The following is a 19,302-nucleotide window of genomic DNA, read 5'->3' as shown; positions in this document are numbered from 1 at the left end:
CCAGAGAGTTTGTTCTTTGTCTCTTGGGAATTTAGGAGGAGTTGGGGCTTTTCCGAACACGAGCTGTCCTGGACTCCTCCTCTGGGGCCTTACAATAAATGCTTCCCGCCACCCCCACCCCCACCCCCCAAAAATTGTTTTCTTCATTTGGACCTGGATTTTCTTAAGTTCATTCTTAAGTTTTACTGTTTAAACTGTTTCCCTGGTATTTCATATATACTTTTACCTGAATATTGCTCTCGACTCTTGTGTACTCTGGATCCCCTTTTCTGAGTTCCCTTATTCTGATTTTTTCACGGACTCAGATATTCTAGGTAGAGAAGCATTTGGCCTCTTCTAGTTTTCATACTGCAAATTTCCCTTTGCTGTTCCACAGCGTGCAGCAGCGTGATGTGGGGTCTCAGTTCCCGGGCGAGGGATCAAACCCGGGCCACAGCAGTGAAAGTACCGAGTCCTACCCATCAGACCACCAGGGAACTCCTGCTTTGCTTTTCTTCACATTAGCTAGAACCTCAAAACCACATTGCATTGAAGAGAGACACTCGGGGGCATCCATGGCTTGATCCTGGTTATACAGGTTTCAATAATTCCCCACTTAATGTACCATATGCTGTAGGTTCATATAGCAGCTTTAGGGTCACCTAGGGAGCTCACAAGAGACACAGAATCTCAGGTCCTACTTACTAAATCAGAATCTGCAACTAATAAGATTTCCCTGGTATTTCATATATACTACATGATTTCTGCCTATTCGGATTCCTTTGTGGGCCACACCTGCAGCATGCAGAAGTTCCCTGGTCAGGGACTGAACCTAAGCCACAGCAGTGACAACGAGCCACAGTGGCGACAATGCAAGATCCTTTAAGTGCCAGGCCACCAGGGAACTCCCTTCGTCTGATTTTACGTAAGAGTTTAGTAACAGGAGCAGCTGTGGCTGTTAGGGTCTACATAGTACTTCTTGGCATCTATTGATTCCTAAACTACGGTTTCCTCCTCCTTTTTCCTGGCGATCATGCACTATAGGGTTTTGTTTTGTTTCTTTTTACAGCCGCACCTGCAGCATGTGGAAGTTCCCAGGCTAGGGGTTGAATCGGATCTACAGCTGCCAGCCCATGCCACAGCCATGCTGGATCCGAGCAGCCTCTGAGACTTATGCCGCAGCTCCTGGCAATGCCAGATTCTCAACCCACTGAGCGAGGCCAGGGATGGAACCCTCATCCTCATGGAAAGTATGTCAGGTTCTCAACCCGAGACACAAGGGGAACTCCCACTTTAGGACTTGATATCCGAATTCTGAACCAGCCCCATGTCCCAGACCAGAAGGCCACCTCTCATGCCCCAAGCATTGTCCCTGCTCACTTACTTCCTCAGCCACATCTCTCCAGCTCCTGGAGCACTTCCAGAGCTGAGATGGAGCTGCAGCTCCCAGTGCTGGCACCAGGGCCGGGACCAGCACAGAGCAGGTGCTCAGAAAGCACCTGGTGTAACTTGGGCTGCCAGTCTTTTACGGCTCAGCCAGGGGCCCCATCCCCGCCTCCAGCAGGTGGACGTCCCTGCTCGCCCATCACCTTTGGCCACGAAAGACCCAACAGAAATCCCCGCCGTCAGTACCCAGCACCTCCACCTGCCATGGGCGCTCCCCAAGCCGGACATGGCGCTAAACCAGCATCTCCAAGGGGCGGCATGGGAGCCCCAGAGCCCCGGTGTGGACAGGCGCTTTTCCAGCTCACCCTCAACTGCGCCAGGACCAGCAGTGGCCCCGAAGCAGCAATGAGAAGCTCTGCCCAGGGCACTGTTCGTTTACTGACCAGACATTAGGGCCTTGGTTTCTGGAAGTGGAGTCAGCTGGAGAGAGCCTGCCTCCTGGATGGGGCTGGGGCACAGAAGGACCAGGCAGGAGCCACCAAATGAGAAGAGGCCACTTTCCTTAACCCCCCAAGACCAGCGGCTCTGTCCTGCGAACACAGAGCTAGGCCAGGGTATGGAGCCTGGGGGTTGCTGTGTCCTTCCAGACGATTCTGAGGACAGCAAGGGTGCTGGTCTCTCAGGGATAAGGTGAAGGCCAGGGCTGGGGGCCACCTGCAGGGGCCACCTGCCTGAGGTCACCTGCAGGGGCAGAGGCCCAGCTGCGGGTGTGCCGAGGGCTGCAAAGCCCACCTTCCTTTGGCCCCTACCTGGGCCCCAGCCAGGGGACAGATGTCCACTGGCAGGGAGAGAGGTCCGCAGAGAGAGTCCAGCCAGGCCGGGAGTGCCTGGGCATCCGGGCGTCCCCGGAGGGGCCACCAGCCTTCAGGGGAGGTAGAGCGCTACCACCACGTAGATGACCCAGCTCGTGGACACGAAGACGCCAAAGAGCAGGCTGAAGAGCACGAGCGAGCGGGCCTTGCGAGAGGCCTCCTCAGCGTGGGCCAGGTCCCCCCTGCCCAGGGCCGCGCGGCTCTGCAAGGAGAAGGGGGGGGTGAGCAGACGCAGAGCACCCCCTCCCTCCCGGGAGCCGCCCCAGTGCACCGACTGGGAAGCTGCCCCCGAGAGAGTCGGGGGCCTGCCCGGACCACCGCTCGCAAAGGAGCAGGGGCCATGAGGGGCTGGCTGCCAGCTCTTGGGCACTTGTCACGGGCCTGGCACAGACCTACACCCTCAGCCTCGTCTCCTAAAATCCTCACAAAAACCCTGAGTCTGCTGTCATCATCACCCCTGCTTTGCAGATGAGGAAACAAAGGCTCCGAGAGGTTAAGTGACCCACCCTAGGGCCACGCAGCTGGTGGTGGAGCCAGAATGGAGAGGCAGGCAGCAGCCTCCAGCGCCCCCACGTAGCAGAAGCCCCAGGGCCTTCCTGCTCTATGGGGATGTCCTCACACGGGCCTCACCCCCGGCCGGGTGGTGGTCGGTACCCACCAGGAGGGCAGGCGGGACGAAGAAGGAGGGATCTTGAGGAGGCGACGGGTGGGGGATGGAGGGTAGATGGACAGAGAGGGCTGGCCGACGGGGGGCCAACAGATGGGCGCATTAACGGATGAACAGAGAGGTGGAGGGATGGGTGACTGGCTGGAGACCAGAGAGATGGCAGGTGGGTGGACGGATGGATCGGAGTCCAGACCCCCTTAAACACAAGCCCCGGCTAGACGGACAGTTCCCTGGGCCTTACTCATTCAGGTGTGAATGATTCAGTCGAACTTTCCAGAGCACAGCTTGAGCAGTAGGAGACAGAGACAGGAGAAGAGGGCAAAGACCAACGCCCCCCCATCCCCAGGCAACTGGGCACTGATTTTGCAATTCCTGCCACCCTTCTGCGGGGCAAGCCCTGGGGACCTAGGTACTAGGAAGGGGCACGCGTGGCTGTACGGGGGGCCGCTCCCACCCCCGCCTACCTCATGGGAGTAGACAATGGCGAGGAGCCCGGTGAGCAGGCAGCAGAAGAGGGTCACCAGCACGGACTCCATCATGTAGTCCTTGGGCAGGGGCCTGGGCTCGGCCGTGGCAGGGGCTGGCACACCGGCCACGGGGCTGTTGTACTGTGGGGGTGAGGGCCACGGCGTGGTAAGGCCACCAGCCTCCGGACAGCAGGGTGGGGATGCAGCCAGCGAGGGCTGTGGGGCTGTCACTCCACCCACTGCCAAGGCCCACCCAGTGAGGCTGCAGGTCGCCCAGGGGCAGGTCAAGGCCCCCCTTCCACCCACTCTTCCCCCGGCCCCAGCACCCCCAGCCTGTCACTCAGTCCCCAGGCGTCCCCTGGCTTCTGCCTCTACACACGGCTCAGCCCAGGGTCCAGCCACCGGTGTCTCAGTGGTCTCACTGGGGTCCCCACCACGGGGGCCTCCGTGCTCTCTCCCACAGGCAGCCAGGAGTTTTTTTGGTTTGTTTTTTCCTAAAAATCTAATCGAGTTATCTTCTTCAAAGGCCCTGGGGCCCCTCACAGTGGATTCCGCCTCCCCTCCCCACCGAGTGGAACCTACCTGCATCCTCCCAGGACACACCCGGCTTGGCCACCCTCCAACGCCTGTGCTGTGCCTCTTCTTCTTTGCATCCCTCAGAACCCAGCTCAAATGCCCCCCACTTCTGGAAAGCCTCCTCTGCTCGCCCACCCCCCAGGCTGAGGGAGCCCTTCTCTCTTCCTCCCCTGGGCACACGGGCGTCCTCCGCAGGGATGCTTGTGGTGACTCACCACCCGTGTGCCACACTCTCCCACCCAGGGAGGGATGGAGGGAGGGGTGAGGGGTCGTGGAGGGTGACGCTGGCTGACTCACCACGGGAAAGGGCGTGAAGAGAGGCTGCACTGCAGGCGCAGGGAAGAGCGGCGAGGGCGGCGGCGGGTACAGGGCCGGGGGCGCAGACACTGGCGGGAAGAGCACGGGCTGCGGGAAGGGCGGGTAGAGCAGGTGCTCTGCTTTGGGGTCAGGTGGTGCGTAGGGTGGAGGCTCGCCCACAAAGCCGATGTTGGGGACCCCACCAGCCGTCGCCTTGGGTGCCTGTTGGGCCTCGCCCGTGGCCTGAGCCTGAGCCGGGGGCCCCAAGGAGGCCTCAGCCGGGGGGTCAGCTGGGGGGTTGGCTGGGGCTTCCCCTGGTGCTGGGGCGCTGCCTCCATCCGTGGCCGCTTCCTTGCTGGGCCCTCCGTCCTCATCCAGGAGCTGTGGGCGGCATGGGAGCTGCGGGAGCTCGGGCCGAGGGGAGCTCTGGGGGTCCTCAGAGGCTGCAGGGCTGCTGCCCCCTTTCACGTCTGCTCCTAGGAAGAAACAGCAGGGGCAGTGAGCCCCCAGACTCCATCAGGCCAGGTGGGAATCCTCCCCCTAAACCCCAAAGCACAGCCCCTCCCAGGAGAAAGTCACAATGACCACGGCCCTTTGTGTAGCCCGCACCCAGCCTCTCCAAGCTGGGCTCTTGAACCTTCACCCGAAGTACAACAATGGGACAAGAGCCAGGCTCAGACAGGCAGTCACACAGCCAATACAGGCCTGCTGGGATGAAAGGCAGGCCTTGCCCCTGCCTGCCAGCCAGCCTCTGGTCCAGACTGCCCCTGCTAGAGGCAGTTCTGCCCCCAGGGTTCTACCAGAGGGGCTCTGCTGCCAGAGATGAAGCTTCAGCCCAGGGTGGCCCCCACAAAGGCTGTGCTGAGACCACCCAGTGGGGGCTGGTTGAGGAAATAAGCTGAGCCAATCAGATTCTTGGCTCTGGAATGGTCAGACCCTGGCTAATGGAGTGACCACAAAAAGCCGGGCAGTCACCAAGGGCCAAGGGCCTACTGGCCACGGGGAGAGAGAAAACAGAAACATGAATGTGGTGGGAGAGGGACAGGGAGGGGCGAGGAGAGAAGCCCACCCAGCAGCTTGAAAGGGGTAGGGGAAGGGGAAACTCAGAGGCATCCAGCTGCCTTTCAGCCCTGGCCCTGGCCTCCAGCATCCACACCATACACTCTGGAGGCACCCCAGCTGCTCCCAACAAGTCCTGAAGGTGGAGGGGGGAGGAGGGGAGAGGGGGAGGGGGAGGGAGGAGGAGGACTACTTTCCAATGCATTTTATGAATCCAGCATTACCTTGATACCAAAACTAGCAAAGGACCCCACAAGGAAAGAAAATTACAGACCAATAGCCCTGATAAAGATGCAAAAATCCTCAATAAAAAATATTGGCAAACAAAATTCAACAATACATTAAAAGAACCGTATATCATGATCAACTGGAATTTATTCCTGGGATGCAAGGATCATTCAACATCTGCAAAAACCAATACGGTCATTGCATTAACCAAATGAAGGACAAACACATGACCATCTCAACAGATGTTGAAAGAGCATCTGACAAAATTCAACATCCATTTATGATAAAAAAAAAAAAAACCTCTCAAAGTGGGTATAGAGGAAATGTATCTCAACATAATATGACAAAGGTCATATATGATAAGCTCACAGCTAATATCACATATCAATGGTAAAAAAATGGGAAAGCTTTACCTTTAAGGTCAGGGACAAGACAGGGATGCTCGCTCTCACCACTTTTATTCAACATAGGATTGGAAGTCCTAGCCATAGCAATTAGACAAGAAAAAAGAAATAAAAGGAATCTAAATTGGAAAGGATGAAGTAAAACTGTCACTAGTTCAGATGACATATATAGAAAACCCGAAAGACTCTACCAAAAAAAACCCTGTTAGAACTAATAAACTAATTCAATAAAGTTGCATAATATGAAATCAATAGACAAAACGCCACTGCATTTCTACATACTAATAAAAATAGCAGAAAGAAAATTTTTTAAAATCTTATTATCAGGGAATTCCCATCATGGCTCAGTGGTTAACGCATTCAACTAGGAACCATGAGGTTGCGGGTTCGATCCCTGGCCTTGCTCAGCGGGTTAAGGATCTGGCATTGCCGTGAGCTGTGGTGTAGTTTGCAGATGCAGCTCGGATCTGGTGTTGCTGTGGCTCTGGCGTAGGCCAGCGGCTACAGCTCCGATTCTAGACCCCTAGACCGGGAACCTCCATGTGCCACGGAAGCGGTCCTAGAAAAGGCAAAAAGACAAAAAAAAATTAAAAAATAAAAATAAAAAATAAAGATCTCATTATCAAATAGAACACAAGACCTATCAAATAGAATACCTAGGAATAAATTTAACCAATCAGATGAAAGACCTATACACTGAAAATAATTAAACATTAATGAAAGAAACTGAAGAAACCACAAACAAATGGGAAAATACTCTACTCTCACGGACAGGAAGAATCAATGTCGTTAAAATGTCCATACTACACAAAGCAGTTGACAGAGTCCGTGCAACTCCTATCAAAATTCCAATGGGGGGCTTCCCCAGTGATATCGTGGGTTAAAGATCTGCTGTTGTGGAGTTCCTGGTGTGGCCCAGCGGAAATGAATCTGACTAGGAAACATGAAGTTGCAGGTTCGATCCCTGGCCTCGCCCAATGGGTTAAGGATCCGGCCTTGCTGTGAGCTGTGGTGCGGGTCGCAGATGCGGCTTTGATCTGGTGTTGCTGCAGCAGCTATAGCTCCGATTGAACCCCTAGCCTGGGAACCTCCATATGCTGCTAATGTGGCCCTAAAAAGCAAAAACAAAATAAAGATCTGACGTTGTCACTGCGGTGGCTTGGGTCACTGCTGTGGCACAGGTTCAATCCCTGGCCTGGGAACTTGCACACACCACAGATGTGGCCAAAAAAAAAAAAAAAAATCCAAAGGCATTTTTCGCAAAAATAGGAGAAGCACTCCTAAAATGTGCATGGAACCACAAAAGAACTTGAGTAGCCAAAGCGACATTGAGAAAGAACAGAGCTGGATGCATCGCACTCTTTGGTTTCAAACTATATTACAAATCTATAGTAATCAAAAGAGTATGACATTGGCAGAAAAGCAGACACACAGATCAGTGCAACAGGAGCGAGAGCCCAGAAGAAAACCCAAACTCACATCATCAATTCATTTACGAAAAGGAGGCAAGAATGTGGTGGAGGCTGGCAGCTGCAGCTCCAATTCGACCCCTGGCCTGAGAACCTCCATACGCCGTGGGTGTGACCCTCAAAAGACACAATGGAGAAAAGAGAGTCTCTTCAATAAATGGTGTTGGGAAAACTGGGCAGCCACATGCACAAGAGTGAAACTGGACCACTGTCTTACAAAACAGTTAACTCAAAATGGGTTAAAGACTTGAATCTAAGACCAGAAACCAAAAAATTCCCCAAAGGAGTTCCCATCATGGCACAGAAGAAACAAATCTGACTAGGAACCATGAAGTTGCAGGTTCGATCCCTGGCCTTGCTCAGTGGGTTAAGGATCCGGCATTGCCATGAGCTGTGGTATACTTTGCAGATTGAGCTCGGATCTGGCGTTGCTGTGGCTGTGGTGTAGGCCGGCAGCTGTAGCTCTGACTCGACCTCTAGCCTGTGAACTTCCATATGCCATGGGAGTGGGCCTAAAAAGCAAAAAAAAAAAAACAAACTATATATATATGTGTGTGTGTATATATATATATGTGTATATATATATATATATATATATATATATATATATATATATACACATAATGGGAAAAAGTCTCTCTCTCTCTCCCTCCTCCTTGATCCCCTCTCTCCCTCTCTCTCTCCTCCAAGAAGAAGTGGCCCATGTGACAGCATGGCCCTCAGTCCAACAGCCCAGCCCCAAACATGCTAACAACCAGGTGAAGGAGTTTGGGGGAGGCCCCTTTTTTTATTATTATGCTTTTACTTCCTTTTCTTTTTTTAGGGCCACACCTGCAGCACATGGAAGTTCCCAGGCTAGGCTGCAGCCACGGCAACACTAGATCCGAGCCACATCTGCAAGCTACACCCCAGCTTGTGGCAACACTGGATCCTTAGCCCACTGAGTGAGGCCAGGGATCAAACCCACATCCTCACGGACACCATGTTGGGTTCTTAACCCACTGAGCCACAATGGGAACTCGTGGGGGCAGTCCCTTCAGCCTCTGTTGAGTCTTAAGGTGCCTGCATCCTGGCTGATGACCTGACTACAACCTCAGGAAAAACTCAAGCCACAGAACCCAGTGCAGCTGAGACAGGCTGGGACCTGGGACCCTTTGCTGCAACGCGATGGGACAAACATCCCCCCGAACAACGAAATACAAAGAACTTCTAAGGGACTGAAAATAACGGTGTGTTGCCCAGTTGGGGCAAATTATGGACACGGCTCCAAAAGACCAAAAACCAACTGCCACTTCTGAAGAGCCTGGAGTGAAAACAGGGTACCACGTGAAAACAGGGTACCACAGTGCCCCCCTGCGCATGACACCACCAAAGGGGAGGGCAAACCACCTAAGCCACCCCTCCAGCCTGACCTCTGGACCTGCTGCTACCCTCACCCCATAGAAGGAATCAGCTCATGGCCCGCCCCCAGGGAGGGCGGGAGCAAGGGAACCAATCAGTTGCTCATTTCACTCCTACAGCAGGGGCCCCAATAAAGCCTCGCCTGAATTTGTCTGCCCTTTTATCCATTTCTATTGATTAAGGAGGACAAGAATGCTGGAAACACAGCCACACCAAACTGTGTTGTTTAAAAGTTAAGAATTGAGAGAGAGCTCCCGCTGTGGTCCAATGGGTTAAGAATCCTACTGCAGCATCTCATATTCTGTTCCCAGCCCAGTGCAGTGGGTCAAGAATCCAGTGCTGCCACAGCTGTGGCATAGGTCACAGCTGTGGCTCAGATTCAATCCCTGGCCCAGGAACTTCCACATGCCGTGGGTACAGCTGTTAAAACCAAACAAAACAAAACACCTAAGTATTGAGAGTTCAGGTCTTCCTTGAGTTATTATGGGGTTACGTCCTGATAAAATCTTTAGAAGCTGAAAATATCTTAAGTCAAAAATGCATTTAGGGAGTTCCCTGATGGCCTAGAAGTTAAGGACTCAGCATGGTCACTATTGTGGCTTGGGTTTGATCCCTGACCCTGGAACTTGTGCATGTCACAGGCGCAGCCAAAAACAACAATGCATGTGGCACCCTGACCTCTGGAACACCTGCGCTTAGGCTCACCTACCTTCAGCGTGCTCAGAACACTTCCGTTAGGCTGCACTTGGCCAAAACCGTCTACCACACAAAGCCTATTTGGTAACACGGTGTTGAATAGCTCCTATTATTTAGTTATTTTCTTTTTCTTTTTTTTTTTTTAGGGCCACACCCACGGTACATGGAGGATCCCAGGCTAGGGGTCCAGTTGGAGCTGTAGCCGCCGGCCTACACCACAGCCACAGCCCCACAGGATCTGAGCCATGTCTGTGACCTACACCACAGCTCACGGCCACGCCGGATCCTTAACCCACTGAGCGAGGCCGGGGATCGAACCCACATCCTCGTGGATCCTAGTCAGATTCATTTCCCCTGAGCCAAGACAGGAACTCCTCTAATGTCATTTATTGAACACACTCCTGCAAGTGATAAACAGAATGGCTGTGTGGGTGCAGAATGGTTTGTAGGTAAACAGCGGGTTTACCCTCGTGGTCCCGGGGCTGACCCAGAGCCGTGGCCCTGCCACTGCCCAGCAACAGGCCACAATGTCACGCCGCATCTCGCCAGTGTGGGAAGGATCAAAATCCAAAACTCGGCGTGTGGCTTCCATGGACACGCATCACCTGCACACCACTGTCAGGTCGAACCACCAGAAGCTGAACCATCGTAAGCTGGGGACCACCTGAAAGTGCTGGGCAGTGACAGCCAGCATTACAACTCCTTCGCCATAAAAAGGCCTGAACTCTGGACACACGCAGCAGCCCATGTGGATGGGTCGCTGAGTCACCATGCCTGGCAAAGGAAACCCGAGGCCAGGCTACGTGATCCCATCTACATAAAGTCCTAAAAGAGTTCGGCTGGTGGCGCAACGGGGTTGGCGGGGTCGCTAGAGCCCTGGGACGCAGGTTCAATCCCCAGCCCGGCACAGTGGGGTAACGAATCCGGTGTTGCTGCGCCGACGATGCGTGGTTGCAACTGCAGCTCAGATGTGGTCCCTGGCCAAGGAACTCCATATGCTGCGGGGCGGCCAACAGAATAATAATAAATAAAGCAAAGTCCTGGAACAGGCCATCTTGAAGGACAGAAAGCCAGTCAACAGCTGCAGGGAGGGAGACCACAGGGAAATTCTGGGCATGATAAAGATGGCTATTTTGATTGAACAATAGCTTGATGGATGCATAACACATCAAAACTGATTAAAAGGCACATTTTAAACAAAAATTTGGTGTACTTCAATTCTACCCCAAAGTTAAAACATTCTTTAAAGAAAAATATGTTTTAGGAGTTCCTCGGTGGCCTAGAGCTTAAGGATCCAGCATTGTCACTGCTGTGGCTCAGGTCACAGGGTTTGATCTGCTGTGGCGAGGGTTCGATCCCTGAACCAGGGAACTTCTGCGTGCCGTGGGTGGGGCCAAAAATGTTTTAAAGTTTTAAAGCACTTGCCCAGGGGGCCTTGTGCTCTCCCACTGCTGGGAATCCTTCTGCTGCCAGCAGGGGCCAGAACCAACCGGCTGGACAGGCCCCGAGGAGGAGAATGGGGGCCCCCGCCCAGAGCCCGCCAATCCCCGGACCACCCAGCCCCCCTCCCCACCCCGTGAGCTGGCCCCCAACCAGCACAGCTACCCACTGACCTACAAAATCACCAGACACAGTACACGATTGTTGTTTCAAGTCACTGAGTTTGGGAAGGTCTGTTCTACAACAAAAGCCCGCTGGTAACCGATACGGAAAGTTTCCTCCGGCCGCGGGTGCGGGGTGTGTTGGAAGGACGGGACGGATGAGGGTAGGAGAGCGGGAAGGAGACAGAGGCTGAGCGTGGAGAGGTTGGGCAGTGGCCTGAGCCAGAACGGAGGCAGGGGGTCTGAGGATGGGACATGGCCATGGGGAGGGACTGGGGGGTGAGAAGCTGCCCTGGCTGCATCTGGAGGGAGTCGGCAGGAGCCATGGGCTGGTCAGGCCTCTTTCCTCTCCTCCCTCAGTGCCCAGAGCAGAGCTGGGCTGGCAGATGCAGGGCGAGGTTCTGTGTCAAGATCAGGAGCTGGAGCTCAGGGCCCCGACCACCCTGTGGGGGTGGACTCCGTGGAGGCATGCGCTCAGGCACTCCGCTAACGCTGGTTAGGGAGAGACTGGGAGATGAGGAACTGGGGAGGGGGGTCCGGCCAGTTTGGGGAACACATGAGACTGGGGGGACTCACAGCCAATGAGAAATGGGGTCACACGGCAGACAGGTCTGTGACTTCTAAGTCTGATCCAGAGAGCTAGGCGCTTCTAGGAGGCCCTCCATGAAGGGCTGCAGGGCTGCTGATGTACTGGAGGGGAGGGCATGGCCTGAGTATCCCTGGGGGAGGTGCCAGAGCAGCTCCCAGCCGGACCCACCCAGCCAAGGGCTGGAGTTTCTATTTATTTATTTATTGGCTGCACCTGCTGCATGCGGAAGTTCCTGGGCCAGGGATCAGACCCCCACCACTGCATCGACCAGAGCCGCAGCAGTGAAAACGCCAGATCCTTAACCTACTGCGCCACAAGAGAACTCCCGGAGTTTTTAATCAAAGCAATAACAACAAAACGATCCCTGTGGGGAAAGTGAGAGTTCCACTCAGCCCAGGGCCACTGGCTGACGGACTTAGGAAGCTTTCAGCCAAAAGCCACCATCGCCCCTGGTACCTGAAGCAGCCCCTCTAAACCACCCTCTGGATACTTCACCAGGCAGAGGCACCAGGCAAGCCATTCAATCCCACACGTTTTCAATGGCGCGCCTACTGTGGACTAGTGTTCTAGGCTCAGAAATACCATTCTGGATGGAGCGAGAGATCCTCACGCTCATTGAAGCAGGTCAGTCAAAGACAAACATCACGTGATATCACACATGCGGAACGTAAAATATGATGCAAATGAATTTACAGAACAGAAACAGACTCACAGACATAGAAGACAGATTTAGAGTTACCAAAGGGGGAAGGGGAAGGGAAGAGATAAATTATGAGCTGGGGATTAACAGATAGACACTTCTTTTTTTTATTTATTTATTTTTTTAGGGCCACACCTGTGGCATATGGAGGTTCCCAGGCTAGGGGTCCAATCGGAGCTACAGCTGCCGGCCTACACCACAGCCACAGCAACACTGGATCCAAGCTACAGCTGCGACTTCTTACACCACAGCTCACGGCAAAGCCAGATCCTCAACCCACTGAGCGAGGCCAGGGATCGAACCCACAACCTCATGGTTCCTGGTTTCTGCTGCTTCATGACAAGAACACCAGATATACACTATTTCATTTGAAAGAGATAAGCAGGAGTTCCTGTCTTGGCTCAGTGGTTAATGACTCCAACTAGGAACTATGAGGTTACGGGTTCGATCCCTGGCCTCGCTCAGTGAGTTAAGGATCCGGCATTGCCGTGAGCTGTGGTGTAGGTTGCAAACGCGGCTCAGATCCCGTGTTGCTGTGGCTCTCGTGTAGGCAAGTGGCTACAGCTCTGATTCGACCCCTAGCCTGGGAACCTCCATATGCCCCGGGAGTGGCCCAAGAAATGGCAAAAAGACAAAAAATAAATAAATAAAAGAGATAAGCAACGAGGACCTATATATAGCACAGGGAACTAGATTCAGTATCTTGTAATCGTCTATAATGGAGAAAAATCTGAAAAAGAATACATATAACTGAATTCACTTTGCTATACACCTGAAACAAACACAACATTGTAAATCAACTATACGTCAATTTAAAAAAAAAAAAAAGAAAGAAAGAAATAGAGGAGCTCCCACTGTGGCACAATGGATTCTGTGGCATCTTGGAAGCACTGGACCTGGGTTCGATCCCGACCCTGCTGGGGGTTAAAGATCCAGCATTGCTGAAGCTGGGTGATGACTGTGGCTCGGATCTCATATCTTGCCTGGGAGCTCCATATACTGAGGGGTGGGAAACGAAAGAAAGAAGGAAGGAAGGGAAAAAGAAATACAATTCTGTACACAAACCCGATGAAGATACCATGATATCAGCAGGGTCAGACCCCTTTGGGGCTGCTAAGAGTTGGCTTTGCGGGTAAGATGCTGGAGCGAGTAGCACCTGCAGTGCCCTGACCAGCAGCTATGGCTATCAAGCATTTCTCAGATGCCAGGCCCTGAGGAACAGACATCACATCTGCATGAACACTGAACCTGCTTTGCCACTTGGGGAACTCTGGCTGTGTGACCTTAAGGCAGGTGACTCAGTTCTCCTGCCTCCCTTTCCTCATTTGAACGTGGGGGTAATAGCAGCAATGGTCATTTAAAAATCCTAACTGGGAACACGTGAGCAGACTCTGCCCTGAGAGCTGTTACAGCGTCTCGGGTCAGCCTCAGGTGCGCCTTTTTCACGATCTCCCGTTTTACAGGTGAGGGAAGGGAGGCTCACAGCAGGTAACTGGAGCCGGGGAGGTGCTCCCTGCGGCCGCCGAGCCCCTGCCCCAGTTATCATAACAAAAAACCGCAGCTACCCCGGGCAGCCAGGGCAAATACCTGGCCCGATGGCGCGGAGATAGGGCTGCAGAGTAAATAAATTTGCTGGCGGGTTTGCCCGGCCCGTGGCCCCAGGTTCTCAGGTTCTCGACATCCGAGCCTCGGTGGGACATTCCAGCCGTGGGGCGGGGGGGGGGGGGGGCGGCAACCGGGTGGGGAGATGCTCGAGGGCCCCCGCGGCGGCGGGGGCGGGGGGTGCCTTCCTGGAGGTCTGGGAGGTGGTGGCAAGCAGTTAAAAACCAGGCGGGGCCGGTCCCTCTTCGCTGCAGCGGGTTGCAGAAGAAATCTAGGTGCGCCCCCGCCCCAGGTTGAGGGGTGGGGGTGGGGTGTCAGGCGGGACCCTGCGACGTCTGCGGCTCCGGCCCCGCTGCGATCACCCCCAGCCCCAGTCCCGGCCAGCCCTGGACTCCCGAGGTGTCGGTTCACCGCCCCCCGCCCCTTCCAGGGCTGGCTGCGCTGCGGGCCGCCGGAGTCGCTGGAACGAGCCTTCCCGCGGTCCCACCCCGCCTGCCCCCCGTGTCGCCCCCCGTCTCACCCCCCGCCTCTCTCGGTCCCTGAGTCCGCGGGGTCTCTTCCCATCTCTGCCTTTTATATCTCCCTCCCTGGCCCCGTCTCTGCCCCTCTTGCCGGGGTCGACCCCTCCCCCAGCTCCAAGGACTTCAGCCTGGCCAGAGGAGTGAACCAAGTCACCAGAAAAAGGACGGGGCGTAGGGCTGGAGCACATGCCCTCCACGTCGCCACTGCTCTGGGACCCGCTGCCCGCCCGGGGCCGCGCCGAGGGCCGCCCCTCCCCAGGTCTCCCGCAGGGGCGCCGGCGGGGCGGAGGGGCTCGGTCAAGGCGCCCGAACTTCTCGCAGCAGCCCTGGGGCCCCCCCCAGATCCGGGCGGGAGGGAGAGGCGTCCCAGGGCAGGGCCGGATTGGGGCCCCGTGGAACCAGCCTCGGAGCCTGGGGCTAGGTCGCCCCCATCTTCCACCCCGGGACCCCCGGGAGCCGGGCTGGGGGTGCGCACGGCGGGCCCGCCGCCCTTACCTGCGTCCATGGCGAGACCAGCCGGGCTGCGCGCCTCCCGCGCCCCGCGCCTCCCGCCGCCGTCGGGCCCGGCTCGGCTTTCTCGGGCGGCTCAGGTTTCCTGGTGCCGGCTGCTCCGCGGGTTAATCATTGACCGCCTGGATTGCCCGCGGGTGTGTCAACAGGTGGCTCCCCGCGCGCCCCAGCGCTGGGGCCCGAACCTGCGCGCGCGCGCGCCCGCCCACCTCGCCAGGACCCGCGCGCAGCGGTCCCCGGGCGGGAAGCTGAGCTGGAGGCGTGTGGGGGCAGGGGAGCGGTCTGGACGGACCCGGGAAAGGGCACGGGGAGATACCGTCTTTACCACGCAGTGGTGGAGACGGGGCAAACCGGAGCCCACAGCTGGAGGCACTTGCGGGGCCAACGAGGACCGTGGGTTTTAAAATACCGAGTGTGAGGAGTTCCCCGGTGGCCTAACCGGTTAAGGACTTTGCCTTATCATTGCTGTGGCTAGGTTCGCTGTGATGCGGGTTGGATGCCTGGCCGGGGAACTTCCGCATGCCTCGGGCCGCCTACGTAAATAGACATTTCTTTCAGAATATATACATATATATTTCACATTATATATTATAGATATATTTCATTTATACATGTGAGATTTCTATTCCCTGAAATTTTTGCCAGACTCAAAGATTGGAAGTCGCTAGAAATGCTAGAAAGACTGCACTTGCACACCAGACAGCTAATTAACTCACAGCTGAGCTCCCAAAATGTTAAGGGGGATCCCCAGAGGCCAAGAAGAGGATGCCAGCAAGGGCGGGCAAGGGGGAGGGCAGGGGTGGTCGTGCTTTGTGGTGGGTCAGTGGTCTCAGGGGTCTAGGGCTTGAGTTTTACACCCCGCTGTGAACAGGGTACGAAGCCTTGGATCTTGGCGGAGCAGGGAGTTGGGATGAAGAGAGATGAGCAGAAAATAACACCTGTCCAGGGTTCACGGAGGTGACAAGGAAGCTGGTCGGACACAGCCTAGTTCTGGATGAGGAAATAAATTCCCCCTGGCAGTTATAACCTCAGGCCTGTGCCTCCAATGGGTGTGGGGTTCAAATTCAGCCTATTGTTGTGGTCCAAAAACTCCTACTTTGGAGTTCCCATTGTGGCGCAGTGGTTAACAAATCCGACTAGGAACCATGAGGTTGCGGGTTCGGTCCCTGCCCTTGCTCAGTGGGTTAAAGGATCCGGCGTTGCCGTGAGCTGTGGTGTAGGTTGCAGACATGGCTCGGATCCCGCGTTGCTGTGGCTCTGGTGTAGGCTGGTGGCTACAGCTCCAATTTGACCCCTAGCCTGGGAACCTCCATATGCCGTGGGAGCGGCCCAAGAAATAGCAAAAAGACAAAAATAAATAAATAAATAAATAAATAAAATAAATTTTAAAAAAAAAACCTCCTACTTTAAAAATTCTTTTTTTTTTTTTGTCTTTTTAGGGCCACACCTGCAGCATATGGAGGTTCCCAGGTGAGGGGTTGAATAGGAACGGTAGCTGCCAGCCTACGCCACAGACACACTGGATCCAAGCCGTGTCTGCCACCTACACCACAGCTCACGACAATGTCGGATCCCTAACCCACTGAGCAAAGCTAGGGATTGAACACAAGTCCCCACGGATACTAGTCGGGTTTGTTAACCACTGAGCCACAACGGAACTCCCTACTTTAAAAACGAACATTAGGGATTTCCTGCCCTGGTGCAGTGGGTTAAGAATTTGACTGCAGGGACTCAGGTTAGATCCCTGACCCCGTTCTGTGGGTTAAAGGATCCAGCATATGCCACAGCTGTGGTATAGGTTGGCAGCTGTGTCTCAGATTCAATCCCTGGCCTGGGAACTACCATGTGCCTGGGGTGCAGCCATTTAAAAAAAAAAAAAAAAAGTGGCTCCAGGAAAGAGCTCGGGGATTTATCCAAAGCAAAACACTTCTGGTGGGACTATCCCCATCCAAGCTGACAAGATTCCCACGGAAAAAGCACCCCTGAAGATGACGGCACACTCTCCAAAGCAAAACACACAAGGAAACAATCTACCATGAGCAAGAGTCTCCAGACAACAGCAGAACCTGATAGTGAGGCAATCAGACCCAACCAGGAAAGCAGAAACCTCTTGGAGTATTTACAAGAAACAGGAGAAAGAAAGAAAGGAAGGAAGGAAAAGGGAGAAAGAAGGAAAGGAAGGAAGGGAGGAAGAGAGGGAAAGAAGTAACGGAAGGAAGAAAAAAACAAAAACAAAAACAGAGGATATTTAATGGAGGGAGCTGGCTTTGGAGATGACAGCAGAAGCAAAAGCTGCCCCAGAAAGAATGGGAATAGTCTGGAGCTCAGCATTTGGAGGATGTTCCCGACCCACCACAGGCAGGAGGGTGGAAGGGGTCCACCCCGCGTGGGTGCCGCCAACACGAAGGTGCGTTGTTTGAAGGCAACAGTAAAAGTGACAAGCTGATCTGTTTTAATCACCATGTGACAGTAATTCCAAATAACGCCAGTGACAGCGTACTCCCCCAGCAAAAAAAAATTTTGCTGGTCTCCATTCTAACCTGTGCTGTGGGGCTTATTCTGTGCTCACAGAAAGCCAGCAGTCAGGACTTCATCCTTGAAGCAGCAAAGAATCCTCTCCTGGGATCATGACCAGCCCCAGAGCAACGACCAACAGATGTACAGAAATATCAGGGTTTCCACACTGAATATACCCAGCCAGGAGTTCCCTTGTGGTGCAGAGGGTTAAGTAGCTGGCGTTGTCACTGCAGAGGCTCGGGTCACTGCTATAGCTTAGATTTGATCCCTGGCCCAGAAACTTCTGCATGCTTCAGGTGTGGCAAAAAAAAAAAAAAAGAAAGAAAGAAAAGAAAAGAAAGGATAGAAAATACCCAGGCACACAAATCTCGCCCACACGCTCGGAACTTCTACTGGTCTTTCAAGTTCCCGCTGTAAAACAGCAACAAGAACAGGGACCACCCCCCAGAGATGTGAAGAAAGAATCTCACTTGAAAGGGACACAAATAAACAAACAAATGGGGGAAAGTAACTAGCAACTAGGAGGTAAGAGAGGCGATGCAGATATTTTAAAGCTCCGCACAGTGGAAATAAATCCGACTGGGAACCATGAGGATGCGGGTTCGATCCCTGGTCTCGTTCAGTGGGCTAAAGGATCCGGCGATGCCGTGAACTGCGGTGTAGGTCGCAGACACGCCTCAGATCTGGCGTTGCTGTGGCTCTGGCGAAGGCTGGTGGCTGCAGCTCCGATTAGACCCCTAGCCTGGGAACCTCCATACACTGTGGGTGCAGCCCTAAAAAAAAAGACAAAAAAAAAATAATTTCAGACTCAGAGAAAAGTTGCAAGAATGGAACAAACAACCCAGTAATGTCTTTTCTAGTGGTCTGTTTGATTAGTTTGTCTCAGCCAGGACAGAATCCAGTCCAGGATTATGTGCTGCCCTTGGTGGCCAAACACTTTGTGTTGGTGGTGGTGGTCTTTTGGGGGCGGCACCTGTGGCGTATGGAGGCTCCCAGGCCAGGGGTCCAATCGGAGCTGCTGCTGCCAGCCCACACCACAGCCACAGCAACGCCAGTTCTGAGCCTACGCGAGATCTGCCATAGCTCATGGCAATGCTGGATCCTTAACGCACTGAGCGAGGCCAGGGATAGAACCCAAATCCTCATGGATACGAGTCAGGTTTGTGACCCGATCAGCTGCGACAGGACCTCTCAGACACTTTCAGAGACCTGATTTGAAATCCTTTCCAAATTGCTATAGTTTCTTCTTTGCGATTCGGTTCATGTGCCACACCTGCTGACTGTTGCACAGGAGGCAGATTTTCTCATGACTTTGGCATCTTCATGAGGTCACGGTCAGCAGGAGGTACCTCCTAAAGGCACCCTGTGTGTGCCATGCATGTACCGTGGGATACAAGACAGACGTGGGAAACAAGACAGACGTGGGAAACAGGTGGCGCCTGTGCAAGTCACCCACTGTGAGCCATCTTTGGGGAGTTTCTCCACTTGGAGTTTCGGCACCATGAGGGTGGCCCACGTGCTGTCAGGCTGTCAGCCTCCACTCTCTTGGGGTGGACACTACCCAGAGCCACTCAGGTGGTGGGTTTTTTGTTGATTTTAGGGCTGCACCTGCAGCATATGGAAGTTCCCAGGCCAGGGGTCCAATCAGAGCTGCAGCTGCCAGTCTACGCCACAGCCACAGTAATGTCACATCCTTAATCCACCGAGCAAGGCCAGGGGTTGAATTTGCGTCTTCAGGCCCACAGCCAGGTTCATTACTGC

General features: G+C 54.2%; 1 protein-coding gene across 1 annotated transcript; it reads right to left on the bottom strand.

Annotated features, from left to right (window-relative positions):
* Window positions 1-1,217: 1,217 nt before the first annotated feature.
* Window positions 1,218-15,246, bottom strand: PRRT1B (proline rich transmembrane protein 1B). The gene is made up of 4 exons (XM_047768741.1): window positions 15,010-15,246; window positions 4,245-4,720; window positions 3,369-3,512; window positions 1,218-2,439 (listed from the first exon to the last, which is right to left on the bottom strand). Exons 1-4 carry the CDS (start codon window positions 15,017-15,019, stop codon window positions 2,290-2,292), a joined length of 780 nt encoding a protein of 259 aa, XP_047624697.1. The 5' UTR covers window positions 15,020-15,246; the 3' UTR covers window positions 1,218-2,289.
* Between the last annotated feature and the right edge of the window lie 4,056 nt (window positions 15,247-19,302).

The sequence above is a fragment of the Phacochoerus africanus genome, chromosome 2 (assembly GCF_016906955.1).
Source record: "Phacochoerus africanus isolate WHEZ1 chromosome 2, ROS_Pafr_v1, whole genome shotgun sequence".
Lineage (NCBI taxonomy): Eukaryota > Metazoa > Chordata > Mammalia > Artiodactyla > Suidae > Phacochoerus > Phacochoerus africanus.
The sequence above is the reverse complement of the archived record's forward strand: the minus strand, read 5'-3'. Positions and strand labels throughout refer to the sequence as shown.